This window comes from Pseudopodoces humilis, chromosome 1 (genome assembly GCF_049639895.1).
Source record: "Pseudopodoces humilis isolate 2021_Gansu_Grassland_sample_001 chromosome 1, ASM4963989v1, whole genome shotgun sequence".
Classification (NCBI taxonomy): Eukaryota; Metazoa; Chordata; class Aves; order Passeriformes; family Paridae; genus Pseudopodoces; species Pseudopodoces humilis.
The window spans coordinates 123,280,758-123,294,989 of record NC_142200.1 but is presented as its reverse complement, the minus strand read 5'-3'; the positions used below and the strand labels follow the sequence as shown (position 1 = coordinate 123,294,989).

General features: G+C 40.5%; 1 protein-coding gene across 1 annotated transcript in view; it reads right to left on the bottom strand.

The window, feature by feature from the left end:
• The window catches only part of MEOX2 (mesenchyme homeobox 2), a 54,012-nt gene extending 47,654 nt beyond the window's left edge, over positions 1 to 6,358 (bottom strand). The window contains exon 1 of the mRNA XM_005518843.3: positions 5,496 to 6,358. Within this exon, the coding sequence (XP_005518900.1) occupies positions 5,496 to 6,006 (511 nt within the window). The 5' untranslated portion in view covers positions 6,007 to 6,358. The remainder of the gene's footprint in view (positions 1 to 5,495) is intronic.
• Positions 6,359 to 14,232: the final 7,874 nt, after the last annotated feature.

The window sequence follows — 14,232 nt, the reverse complement described above, 5'->3', positions numbered from 1 at the left end:
TTAGGGCATCAGCAGACAGAAACAAAGAAAATATTGCCTGCTGTAGAATTTCAAGACACAGAGCTCAATCTTACTCTTGAGGAATTGAGATAGAGCATACCACTTAAGAACAAGTATGTCCTTGCGGCAAACAAAATGCAGATTAACAGGCTCAATACAAAAAGCCATTTATTAAATAATTGGCATGTCTAAAAATGGCAAAAAGACAGAAAAAATACTCATAATCTGATTGCTTACACTACAAAATACTACAGAAGTCACACTAGATATGATAGGACAAATTTTATCCTAGGATGTTAAAACCAATGTAGTTAAAATTCAATGTGTATATAAAAATTGCTCAATTGGCAATTTTCAAACAATCAGGCAATCCAAACATTTTATCAATAAACATCTATGAGAATTATAAAGCATTTTTCTTTCACTATCTTGTAACAAAAGTTTAAAAATCCTAAAAGGTGTCTACAACTATGGTTTCCTGATTTTTTTTAGTGAAATTTTATCCAGATATTGCCAGAATCTTTCATGTCCAGGTGAAAGAATTAAGCTCTGATTGCTTAAAAAGCCTTGAGCACTTCAGTGGTTTCACTGGAGTCAATGGACCTTCTCACAAAACCATTTGTGATCCCGTGAAAGTCTGGATCGGCCTTCCAATGTATCTGAAAGGATGGGTTGACAAGAAGGGGGAGAGGGAGAAGTGCAAATCTTACTGAATCATTTATAAAAACGGACAGAAATGCATAACTATAAGCCATACATAGTTATTTTTGTGTTGTGTTTTCCTTTTTGTCAACATAAAGTTCTTCGGCTAGGGGCAAAGAATTTTGAAAATGTATCAGCAAAGTAGTCTTTCAAACTTTTTGTCTTAGAAAAGTTCCTGATTATATTTCTTGAGAACAAAGGTGAATTTCTTGCAAGTTTCCATCTATTAAAACAATTCAGCAAGTAGGTCTCTAGTAAGTCCATCATTTGATAAGCAATCAGTCTTGAAAGTTTTCTCCTAAATATGTGTGTATTATTCATCAGATTTTGAAAGTGTTTAATTTATAGAGATTTTGTTGTTGTTGTTGATTTTCTTATGGTAAATGATGCTTTTACACGAGATTCCAAACAAATTAACTCTTTCCAAAAGAGCTATGCTTTATTATGTATTTTTTCTTGTTTCCGTTTACAGCCACACTGAAAAGCACAGACATATTGATGAATCAGCTACACAGTGCTTTTTGACTACAAGCGTGCAGCTCATTTTTCTTACTGACATGTTTCAGAAACCAATCAGAAGTTCTCAAATCTCATGATTTCACAGTATTTATAATCATTTATCAAAATGACCTGCTTTTTAGAAACCATTTCAAACAAGTACGTATGATTTATGATATTTAGATGTGTTTAAAATAAACTCCCTGGAGATACAACTTTTTACTGCTTGCATATTGAGAATGGGTAGGTTATAAAATATTAAAACTCAGGGGGGGAAATGTATTGGGTTTTCTCATGTATTTTGTCAATGAACAAAACCCATCAGACCAGGTATTAAAACGCTTGACTGAACTATTAAGACAGTGGATTCCTGAAATGCTTTTTCAGAAGATTTTCTAAATGCTACTACTGTAAATACAGTTAAAACATTAATAATTTTTACTACCTGCTAGCCTGTTCTTGTAAACCTGTGCCACACACAAAGCATTTTCCCATGGCAAAATTTGTGGGTTTTTTTTTTAAAAAAAAGACTTTTCATGCCTGAGGGAAAGTGTTTAATTACATTAGACTATAATAGGAATTCAACTTTCTTATATAGCTATCTCTTGCAATTTAAAGTTTGAATAGCTGTATTGCTTAGAAGAACTCCTTCAACTGCACTGAGCCTCCCCTTGGTCTTTTCAGCATAGTACAGATTTTCTTTTACCATAGCATTTTAGACCTCCTTAAGGCTACCAGATTCACTGTTTTTTCACATTTCTCAGTAAATCTAGATAGCAGTTCCTAAATAGGCATTAATATGCTTTTTTCCTGACTGAAGTCTTAAGAAAACTTGGACCTAAGTAATGTAACTTAGGAAATCACAGAAGTAACTTTGCATCTGATGTCTTCTGCATCATCTGAGAATCAAAATCTACTCTATAAGAAACAGAAATAAAATAGCCCTGAAACTAAGAGGCAAGTAATGAGAAGGGGAGGCATTAGAAAAATCCAAAATATTCCATATAGAACAACTCATACCACAAAGAAACAAAGCACTCCAAGAATATGTTTTCTATGCACTCAGCATGGTTTTCATCCGCACCTCATTAGCACACAGATAATTCTGACAATTAGGGCACTTTAAAATAAGCAATTTTATTTGTAACTGACCCTCAAACTTAGTATTGTCTCTCTCCTCATACAGCCTTGACATACAAAGAGCTGAGCTACGAAGGTGAGGATTCAGATGCCATTATTCACTGCAAAATGTTAACATATAAAGAATTGTATGCATCACTGCTCAGTTCACAGGCAACTTTACCGACCCACTTTTGGGCCTACGCAGGTTGAAAGGAATGTTCTGCAGATAATGAGAGAGCAACTACAAAACCTGGAGACACTGACAGCTGTAGCAAGCAGAGGTTGATGACTACGTAAGCAGTATTTCCCAGTCCTTTACAATGAGAACAGCTGAAAATTTCACCCTGTTCTGTAGCAGTCTTTTCAATATCTTTAAAGGGAACTTCCCAAACTGCTTAAAATCTGAGTTAAAGCTAAAGAAAACTGTAAGTGAGTTTATATAACTATCATGAGAGCACATTTCACTGTTTTCTCAGCCCCAAATGAAAGTGCAACAGATTAGAGGAGAGTATTTCTGTATCCTCCCATTCCCTTGCAATATGTGAATTCCAGGGAAAAACACACAGTCCATCATATTCTGCTTGCCTTCGGGATTTTTGTTTATAATTTTAAAACATCACACTCCCATCGTCGTAACAAATAAGTAAAATCGTGCATCCCTTCTGATAAATTTTCAGAGTTGCTATATGGCTAAGAAACAGTTACTTGTTTGGAAGATAAATGATACAAGGAATGATCATGTTTTACATTCTTTAAACTATCTACAAACTCAGCTTTGATATCTTAAACATACAAAAACAAAAGTAGTGCAAGAAAGGGGTAGCCCAAGGTTAATTCAGCTCTGAAATGCGGAACAGATTCAGTGCTCAAGAAAACGCTGAGCATTCTGTGGCTTCAAGTGATATGCTTAAGAAGAGGAAATATATGTGTAAATAAGCAAGAGCATTAATAATTGTCTCAGAATGCTGGCACTGAAACTTAAAGCAGTCTCTCTCTCTTCACCTCTTAGTTATTTACTATTAGGATTTTTACAAATGTCTGTTGAAGTAGTTCCAAGTATGATGAAGGCATGGAAGAAATTCTTCCAAGCACAGTCATTTGTTTAAATAAAAGATTAATGAGAAATAAAGGAGATGATGTTTAATCAAATGCGGGGCAATTATGGATGACAAATATAGAAACACAGCAAATTAAAATAATTCTTGTTGCCATATATGAGAATGGCATTAAATATCTACCACCAGAGTTCAGGATTAATAAAGGGGAGGGGTTAAATATTCAGTCCAAAATGCAGGCTTTTCCTGAAGAAAAACCAAGCATACAACAGCTATGCAGTTGTTGTCAAAAGACATCCATTTTCAGTTTGAGAGATTCACAATTGTGTGAACAGTCATACTTTATTCTTAGAGGAAGGGAGGAGGAAATAGTTACCTGCCTTGATCTCCAGAAAGTCTTAGAAAGTGAGGATCGAAGTACATTGCAAGATAAACATAACCATGGCTAAAGGCTCGAACTCTTGTCCACTAATACAGTGGAAGACTCCAGTTACTTCAGGGTAAGGTAAAAGGCACCCCACTGGTGTTTTTTTTGGTTTGTATTGAAGAATGGAATAAACAGAAAGTGATTCAGATACTTCCCTGACAGTGAAAGGGACCAATTTCCTTTTTTCCTTTAGCTTTAAACAGACCGACAAATACAATAAATCCTTACACCGGCAGGCATCCAGTTATTCTCTCAGTTGTAACAGGGGGCTGTTCATACATCTCACAAAATCAGATAATTCATTTTGTCATGTAAAGTAAAGAAAACAAAACAAAATATTTTACCAGCAGTGTTTGAACTAAATACAGCTTTTAAACTCAAGAAGAGTTTTTAGCAACTATTCCAGTACGCGAGACGAAATTCAGGTAAATACATTCTGAATTACTGTAACTGTGAATGTTTTCTAATGTAATGGACAATGAAGGAAGTGATGGTATCCTTGAGGGTTATTTTTTTAAATCTTTTGTGTTGCTTACACTCTATCAAGCTTACATTTTGAGTGAAAGAGGTTATGGTTTCAGTTGTGAACTGCGTACATATCTGGAAAAGCCTTTCACTTTCTCTTCTGTGATAACAAACAATTCTTTACGCCAGCTCTCGAGTTTTCAATCTGTTGAGCCCTCTCTCTTTCAAGTGCCTCCTGCCCATCTCACTGTATTTTTGGTGACCCCCGGTTCATGTGTGCCCTTACGGAAGTCCCATCAGTTGTGTCGCCTTCGCCGAGTGGCTTTTGTCAGAGCAGGACTTTGACAGGCTTTGCTATTTTAGAAAGCAGAGATAATGTCAAGTTTTTTTGTACATTCATTGATGCCAAATCATCGCTCTGGAATGACTGTGAGTCTACATGTTTTTATGCTCGCCTTTAAGTAAGAATTACTGCGAACTTAAAAGTCAGACTGCTCTTTCCCCTTCATCTGTCCCCGCCACCAGCAAACTGAAGTGAAGCAGCTTTCTGAAGCTCCCATACACCCGTTTGCTTCACAGAGTCCAAATTTTGCCCCTTCACGCTGAGGATTTGATGCAGGCTCACTCAGATCCTACAGGGTAGCAAGGCATCAGCTCCTCTCCCGAATCCCCGCTTCCAAGGCAGCGCTTCCAAGCGTTGTGCAATCGCCTCGGAGCCGCAGTCAGCTCCACAGCGAAGGGGCGGAGGGGAAGGAGCGCGCTGGATTCTGAATTTTGAAGCAGAGGTGTCGTATCGGGCAGGGGGGAGGGGGCCGCGGCACCAGATGCTGAAAACCGCACCAAAACTACAAACGTTTCTCTCCTTGGCTGTAGGAAACTCTCCCCCACTACCACCTTGGTTTCATACTCTATCACGTGCTGAATTTTTTTCTTTTTATTTCTCCCCCCGTAGCTTTTAATAAGGCTTGCGTTAGTGACGGAGATCCCGAGAGCGCGTTGGAGGGAAAGAGCAACCCGGCAGCCCGGTGTCAGCCGGCGGGGAGAGCACGGCGGCGGCCGTGGCCGGGCCAGCCGAGCCGAGCCGGGCCGAGCCGGGCCGGGCCAAACGTGCCGAGCTAAGCGAGCCCGGCCGAGCGGCGGCAGGACCGCGGGGCCCGACCGCGCCGCTTCCCCCGCCACCCGCCGCCCCGGGATCCCGCCCCGCTGCGGAACGCGAGAGCCTTTACCTGAGCTGTCGCTTTTCCTTTTGCCGGACCTCTTCTCTGTTTCCACCGGGGACAGAGCCTGCCTGCCATAGTCCCCTGGCGCACACGCTGCCCCCGTGGGGGTGTTGGTGCCCAGGCTGGAAGAGTTCGAACACAGGACAGGGGGGCTGCTGCCCAGCTCCGGGGGTCCTCCTGAGTCAGGCTGAAGACAGAGGCTGTGCCTGGCCGCGGCGGGAGGAGACGACATCTGAGGAATGTGCCAGTTCGTCTGCAAAGCCTGGTGCTGCTGTTGCTGGTGGTGGTGGTGGTGGTGATGGTGATGGTGATGGTGCCCCCTATGATGTTGGCTGGCAAACATGCCCTCCTCATTGGGGTATCCCGCTATTATGCAAGAGGAAGAAGAAGAAGACAGATCAGGGTAGGACATGTGGTCAGATCTTCCATGCAGGGCAAGAGAAGACTGGGAGAAAGGGTGCAAGCTCTGCGCAGTGGCATGGGGGCTGCGCAGGCAGCCAAAGAGTGTGTGATCCATGGCATGCAAGTCTCAGGTTCCAGGCAGGAGAGTTTAGGAAAGATCCAACTTCACCACCCTTTGTCAACTTTCACTGTAAACAGATCGGGGCTGGGATTTTTTTTTCCAAAACGGCACCGACAGACTCTGCAGCAGGCAGCTGAGCTCAGATAATCCAGGTCTTTAGCCCTAGTGGCCAGTCTCCGCTGCATAAACACTCGGACCTAGATGAGCCGTTCTCAGAGCTGCTCAGATGTCAAGAAGTGGGAGAGGTTGAAGCCAATAGAAGGTGGTCCCAGAGAACTGCTTGAAGGGGGAAACAGCTTCGAGAGGTTATAAATACAGTAGTGTGTAATGTGAGCTGGGGGCTGGCTCAGCAGCACAGCACTGACCACATGCGAACTCCCTCCAAAACGCCAGCGCCGTCCCCGCGCCGAGCCGCTCCGTCAGCGGGCGGCAGCGCTGCGCGCCCGCGCCCCGGGCGCCCGGGGCCTGGCGGGGGGGCGGCTCCGGGGGGGCTCAGCCCGCTCGTCCCTGCCCCCGGGCGGGCCCCGCCGCGGCTGCCCCGGAGCCCCCCCGCCCCGGGAGGATCGGCGGCGGTGCCCCCCAGCCGCACGGCCCCTGCAGGGCCATCACCGCCCCGTCGGGGCTGACGGCCCACTCGGGGTCCTGCCGCCCCTCGGGGGCAGAGGGCGGGGGAGGGCAATAAAGACGTGAGGCGACCTGCTGGGGGTGATTCTGGGCCGGGGGGCGGCGCGGGGGGCGCGGGGGCCATCACCGCCCCGTTTCCCCGGGGGCTGAAGCGCTCTCGCCAGAGCCTCACCTGCGCGCCCAGGTGCGAGGGCGCAGGCGGCGCCGTGCGGGGCTGCGCGGGCCGGGGCTGAGGGTCCCGGTGCGGGTCATCATCCGCTTCACCCGCTCCCACCGGCCCGGCACTCGCGATGAGCCGCGGCGCTGCCCAGGCTGCCCTCACGCTGTGCCCCAGCATCGGCGGCTGGCTCTGAAGGAACCTACCGGCGCCCACGGTGCCAGCAGCGCTGGCTGCAGAGAGAAGTCTCCCCTCCTGCCCTATGCCCCTTCAAAACATGAAGTCGCATATTGTTTATTTCCTGTATCTTCGTTTGCTTCGTTGCAAATGTCTTAAGTGGATTGGGAAGACAACCTGGACAGTCTGGGCCTTTTTTCTTTTTTCTTTTTTTTTTTATTATTTTTTTTTTTTTTAACATGTGTAGTGGAATTACAGTAGCCATGGAGGCGGCTCTTAACTGGTTTAAATCAGGGTAACGCATTTGGTGATCAATGACCAAAGAGGTGCCCACTGTGGAAGGGTTTTATTCTTTAGCTCTCCCTGCTCGATCTACCTTGCTCCTCCTCCCCCCAAACCAAAATTTAAAAAAAAAAAAAAAAAAAAAGGGAAACCATTTCTCTCAGGTCTAAATTCTTGGGTCCATGTGCTAAAGATAAAATGAATTTCAATTGCTAGTGGAAAAAATCAGCAATTGTATGACTTTTGCAAGAGCTAGTTTCTTAAACGGAAATTGAGTCCTATTTTGTGGGAAATTAGTTTTGCAGACTTTCTTTAAAAAAAAAATCCAAAACTTTTGTTCAGCAGCTGCTCCGCTTTTCACTGCAGTTTCAGACTCAACTGGAACCTGCAGCAGTCTTTCGACGGTAAGATTTCCCCCCTTTTCTGACATCTAACTCTTTGTAATAGCTGTCTTTAGATTTAACTGTAACAACGCGGTCTTTACAAAGGGAGCGGCGTCCAAAGCAGAAGTTGCTGCCTCTGTGCACCATTCAAAACTTGATATTTCTTCAGAATAAAGGAAATATACAGTTACAACACTGATGAAATATTTTGTGCTTTTCATTGTGTTTATCGTTTCAATATGTGTTCTAATATTAGAAGGGAGGAATACAAAGAAATCTCGATGGCTGAACCCCTCTTGAGTTTGGGAACACGCCGGGCTGCCAGCACAGGGGTGCTGCTGTCCCTCACGAACAGGCGCTGCCATGAAGCGAGTAAGTGCGAGACAGCGACAGGCGCGGAGCGCGGCGCCCGCAGCGGCCCCGGCGGCCCGAGGGCAGCGGGGGCGGCCCCAGGTGGGAGCGGCCCCCGAGCCCCGCACGGCCCCGCACCGCTCCGCTGCCCTCCGCCGCTCTCCAACCTGCTGCTGTCCGCCCGCCAGCCCCGGCCACGGCGGCGAGTCGCAGTCGGGGGGGCCGGAGGGGCAGGAATGCCAGCACCCCTCCTTCCAGGGCCGCCGCCGCTGGAGCCGTCACACCGCCACAGATGTGAAGGGGTCGGGGAAGTCCCGGAGCCAAGGCGGTGTGAAAATGCCTTAATTCCAGAGGATGGCCATGCAGGATTTCTCGCACATGACCAAAAAAAAATAATAAATAAATAAAAAAAAAAAAAGTGAAGCACAATGAAGAAAGTGAGAGAGGGAGAGGGAGAAAGATAGAAAGATAAGGTTTCCAAGAGAAATAAGAGACAAGCTAAAGGAGTATTTTGGGGAGAGGTAGGAGAGGTTCCTAAAGGTGAAGAAGAAGAATGCAATAACAAAGCTATAATGGCACTGGTCTGTGTTTGTCAATATCTTCATACCCAAATCTGATTATTCAGGAATGTGCTTCCCTGGGCTTCTGAGTCTCCAAATAAGTTTACAGGTCCTACATCAAGTGTTCTTATTACTTCTTTGAAAATCAGTTTTAAGCACGCATGAACTGGAAATACAATTCACTGCAGAGCTTTATGCTTTCATTTTAAACTATATAAGGAGAATGCAAATATAAATATAGGCAACTAATGTTAAAGAAAATAAACAGCTTCAAACACTTTCTGAAATGATTCAGAAAGTTTCTGTGCAGTTACCAAATACCTATGGCTATACGATAACATCCTTTGTAAAGAAAAAAAAATATATATAACTTTTTAGTTATAGCTTCAGTGCAAAGCTTCTCAGTAATAACAGAATAATTACAGAAAAAATTGTGAGCAGTTGATACTTCTCAATATTAACGATTGAATTCTTGTTCGCATTGTACCTTTTCAGAATGTGTGTTTAACGTACATGTGGTACAAAAGCATAGCTTAAATCAATGCCAGCAAGTTTGCCCAAAGCTTATAAACATCAAGTGAAAAAAATAGAATGTTTTAAATATGTGAAAACAGTAAACTGTTTAACTCATAAAAACATCTGGAGCCAACACAGTTTGGAACATCCTTTATATTTTCATGTATGGGCTACTATTTGCATTCACTTTGTGTTTCTAGGTTTTGCTGGTGGGTCGTTTTTGGTTTTTTAACTTACCATTTATGGGGCAGGAGATCATGTAAAATTGACCTGAACGAGCCAGTTTACAATTCCTTCTCTTCACGACTTTTGTAGTCTTTCTGATTTTTTACGTTGGAGACTGAAAGAACCACCTTCCTGAGTATTTATCAGAATGTAAGTAGGACTCTTGTCAGTTACTTCTAGTGTGTGATTAGCATATTTGCAATATGCGTTTTACAGTAAAATCAGATAGATAAGTCATACTTGGGGACCACCATTTGAGTGATATAAATTGTCATAGCTTTGCTGAAGTCAGCGAAAAGATGGCAATTCACACCATTTAAGAATATTTTCCTTACTGTCAAAGGGAAAGCTTACAAATATGAATTCAGTTTCTTTTAGCCAAAGTTTTTATTGTACTCAAGAGCCTACCAAAGCAAGAGGACAAAGTTTTATTCTACTGTAATTATAATCAGTTCGTATTTTTTCCATGGCAATTTGGTCAATGCAGGCATCATTTAACCTTAGAGTCAATCCAGATTCACAACAGATGTATATTTATTTTCAGCCTTTTCTTTTTTCCCTAATTTTTGCCAGTTTAACTCCCACTGAAGCAATATAACTTGTTTCTCTTGGTACCTGTGCTGCAATATAAACCCACAGATATAAGCAGTAATAAAGCCTGGGTATTATGCATCATTTTAGAGAGGCTTGAATGCCTTAACTGAAAATCCTAGCACAGAAAATGAATAATTGTTCACTGACTATTCAAAAATACTGAATCCCTGACTAGTTAAAATTGACAATAATCATATTTACCATTCTAAAACTATGGTATACCGATATCTTTACAATACTTTGTCATAAAAACTTTTTTTCTGATAAATTGCACTACCACAATGTGTACCACATAATTTAACATTGCATTTCTGTGGTGTACTTCCATTTCACTCTCTATAGCGCTTACATGTGCCATGGTTTAACACTTATCAGACACAATTTTTGCTTTTAAGACGTCTACTCAATCTGTAAAAACTTTTAAGACTGAATTCATATTCTCAGCTACTTCTCTCACATACATATGGCTTCTGTTCTAATTTTCATGATTTCCAAGCATTACAAATTTTAAAGTTATGCCAGCAATTTAGTATATTACAGAAAAGTTGTGCTGAGGCATAAGGCCCTCACTGAAAATGATTTACAAGTTTGAATTACATCATTAAAAGTTATTTGAATTGCCAGCCCACTGTAACCAGTAAAATATCTTACGCTTCCTATTTAATTTAAATAAACTGATGAAATATTAAAATTCTGAATGCACTTGAGGCTTCACACCTGAACTATGATGTTTCAGGAATGCTCTTAGAATTTGGGAAACAATGCATTTCACATGCTATGGGAAACTTGCATGTCAAATGAGATACTCAAAAGTCCCAGAAGTCTTATTTAAAACTGTGGGGTGTGTTCGTTTTAAATAAATAATTTATTTGCAAATTGAACCCTCTTGCACAATACTATTTGTTTCCCAATCGGCATGTAGCATTGCAATTTAACATTTTTTTTATTCTTTCTAGTATTATCTCCACTTAAGAATACTTGAACTAGAAAACAGCTATGACTAGCTTTGTAGGACATTTTAATAATACATATCTTTCATTTGTATTTAGAAATGTACTCAAAATGCATATGCAGGCAAGTTAATAATACCTGAAAAATATGTTTTCTATTTTGTTGTCTCCAGATCTTGACAATTACATGCTAGAATCAGTCCATTTTCCTCATAAAATTACTAATCACAGAGGGAAAAAAAAAAGGCTTGTATTTTTCATTTTAATAATTTTATTGTTTGATTAAATTCACAGTGTGTTTTGATCTGTATATGCATTTAAAAGACATTTCACTGGGGTCCCCACTGATAATAGAGACACTGTTGTGCTTGGAAGAAAGGTGAAGGGCATTTTTGTCATTCTGTATTTTCAACAATGCTTGCTTCCAACTGTGCTGCAAAATTAATATTGTGCTGATTACAGTTCAAGTCTGTGTCACCCAAAATAAAAATACAGATGATTGAAAACTTTGTGCTTCAAAAGATTTATGCTATGACTTACATCGATTAACCGGGTAAATGCACAGTATGCTTACAGTAAAAAGACCAAAATAGAGACAAAAACATAGCACTATGTGAAATATTTATTGTCTCCTGGCTGACATTTCCAAGCCCTTGCAGGACCAGCAGCAGGGGGCATATTTCATAATTCTGCCTCCATGATTGGGAGAGTGATAAGTCACTAATTTTTGTCATCTCTTCTACACGTTAATGAGTTTAATACTACTACAATGTGTGTTTGTAGTAGTTGCTAATTTTCTTTTCTCTGGAGGGAGAAAAAGACACATAGGCATGTATCTATGCAGCAAGGATAAATAATTACAAAATCTCTAGGTTTTAATAGCTGCTGGGATTATGTTATTTACTTTGCAGGTGTGTTTGTTATGATTTATAGTGTGATGAGCTCTAGACTTGGAGCAGAAACCCTTAACTAGCTAGTATTCAGAACAGAAAGATATTCACTGCCCTGCAGAGCTCAGGGTCTATTCATTTTGCCAGTTTCACATGGGAGTAATCCTGTATTTTTACAGAGTCCTATTTGTCTTCATGGTGATTTGTCTGACTAGAAACATTTTCAGGATTGCAACATTATTTAATAATAGGTGTAGGAAACAAAGACCTAAAAATTGCTAATGCATAACAACATCATGCACCTCAAAATCTGATATCAGATGATGCTAGTAACAAATACTTGAATGGAGAAATTAAAAACAAAATAACATTTGTTTGGAATTATTATTTTAGACTAAACTGAGGGCATTTTTAGATGCAGATATTCTGACTTGTGAAAGAATGAGAAAAATTAGAAAAAAAAAAGAAAAGAAAAAAAGCAAACTAGACTTCCCTAAAAATATATGCCAAGATGTTTTTAACTTGAAGATAAAGTTTCGAGGATTCAGGAAACTATTGAAAGGCATCAGTGTTACTAAAAAAAAATATTGGTAAGCTCTTAAATATCATGAAGAAGCATCTGAGTGACATAACTTGAGAATGACACCTTCCAAAGCTGTGTTTATGTCAAATAATTATATATTTTATTTCTGCAAAACAGAATGCAGCTCTGCTAATGAGCTGTGAATATATGATACTACTTGTTGAAATAAACCTTTTTGAGATATTTGTACTTGTCATACTTTATCCAGCATCCGACTTTCATGTCCTTTGATATAATGTGATAGATTTCAGGTTGGGTTCAATAAAGTATCCCAGTAAGGGACTATCTGAGGCACTTTCACATCAGCTAAGTTTGCGTATTGCACTTTGGTGCACTGAATCTCTTTAGGTAGCCACCTTCCTCTCTTCTTTGATGCATTTTCATATATTTCATTTAAATTAGATGCCCATAATAAAAGTGTGAAGTCCATTTATTAGTACGCTTTATTTTTCAAATGAAAAATGTCTAGCACTGTGGGCTTAGTGAAGGTCAGCTGTAAAAAGAGGTGTATTATTTGGCATACTTTTCAGCTGACTGAGACACATGCAATGTACAGCACATGGGGACAGTCTGGATTTGTGTAATTCCCTCATAGGTAATTTGTCCATGAACTTTAAGCATTTGTACATTTGAGCTGTAGAACGTATTACTTAGGGATTTAGATTTTATTTAATAATCCAAGTATATTTAAATACAAGATGGTAAACGAAAAATATTTTCCGTTTAACAGTTTCAAAAAAGCCATGTGCAAAAGAACACAACAAAACGAAATTAACTCGTAACATATGCAACTCTTACTTGTGCAAGAGCGGTATATGCCCCTAAATCCAGACTGCAGCATCTGGAGGCATAGCATGTCTCTAATGGAAGAGAAAGGCACGAGACATGTCAGCTTCTTGGCTGTGTTATGCTAAAAGTCGTGCCTTTTCCTTCTCCATACCCAATGCAACTCTGATTAAAACTAATAAAACAGACACTGTCCAGGTAAAAGGCCTTTGAAGCATTTGGCTTTTTTTTGTCTCACTAATTGTAGACAATAGGTTTAAGCTGAAATAGATATTTATTATAGAGAAGAAAAAAACTTCTTACATAAACATCTTTTTCTTGAAACAATGAAGTTTGAATCAAAACAAATATCCCGTGGTATGAATCATGTGTTGTTAGTGCATCCACATCTACACATTCCCATTTGTAGAAACAAGTTTTGCTGTTATTGAGACGACTTGAAGCGCCTCTTTATTAGTACTGCATTTTACCCCTAGAAGTATTAGAGATGATGTATTCCTCATATACTTTTACTATTGTGATCAGTTTGGTAGAGACTCTGAAAACTTTTTAAAGAAACAATTCACCCTTTAACTGTTTTACAACAAGAACTGTCTTCATACTTGACTTTGAGAAAGTGCTGAGTCTTTTCCCCAACGACCTTACAGGATCTACTTCATTGTTAGACTGTAATAGCAATTTCTAAAAGTGCAGGGAAACTTAGGTATGATTCCTACAAAAAAAATAATCTTTAAACAACCAACTCTACTGAAAATTGTATTTTGAAACAAGCCTGGTGGAGAAAATATTTTACTAATGCATTTTCAATTTTTTACTACACTAGAACTGTTAATTGATCTTCTACAGAAGATGAGATGTCTAGTTTTAAATGTTCTTTCCTTCTTATTTTTATCAGCTAATCTCTTCTGTTACATTTATAGCAAAAAAGGGGAAAGGTAGGTCTGTATATTGTAGTTACTCTTGTTACAGAAAATAAAAATAGAAACTGCAAAACTGTGTATTAAACTTGAAAATCCCCCATGAACATGAACAGCATGCTGGATATATAAATACACATATTTGTATGCAGAAAGAGGGTCTTCAGCTGTGCAAAAGTACAAGCTTACCTCCAGGCTCAAACCCCTACTGTACAATTAAAACAA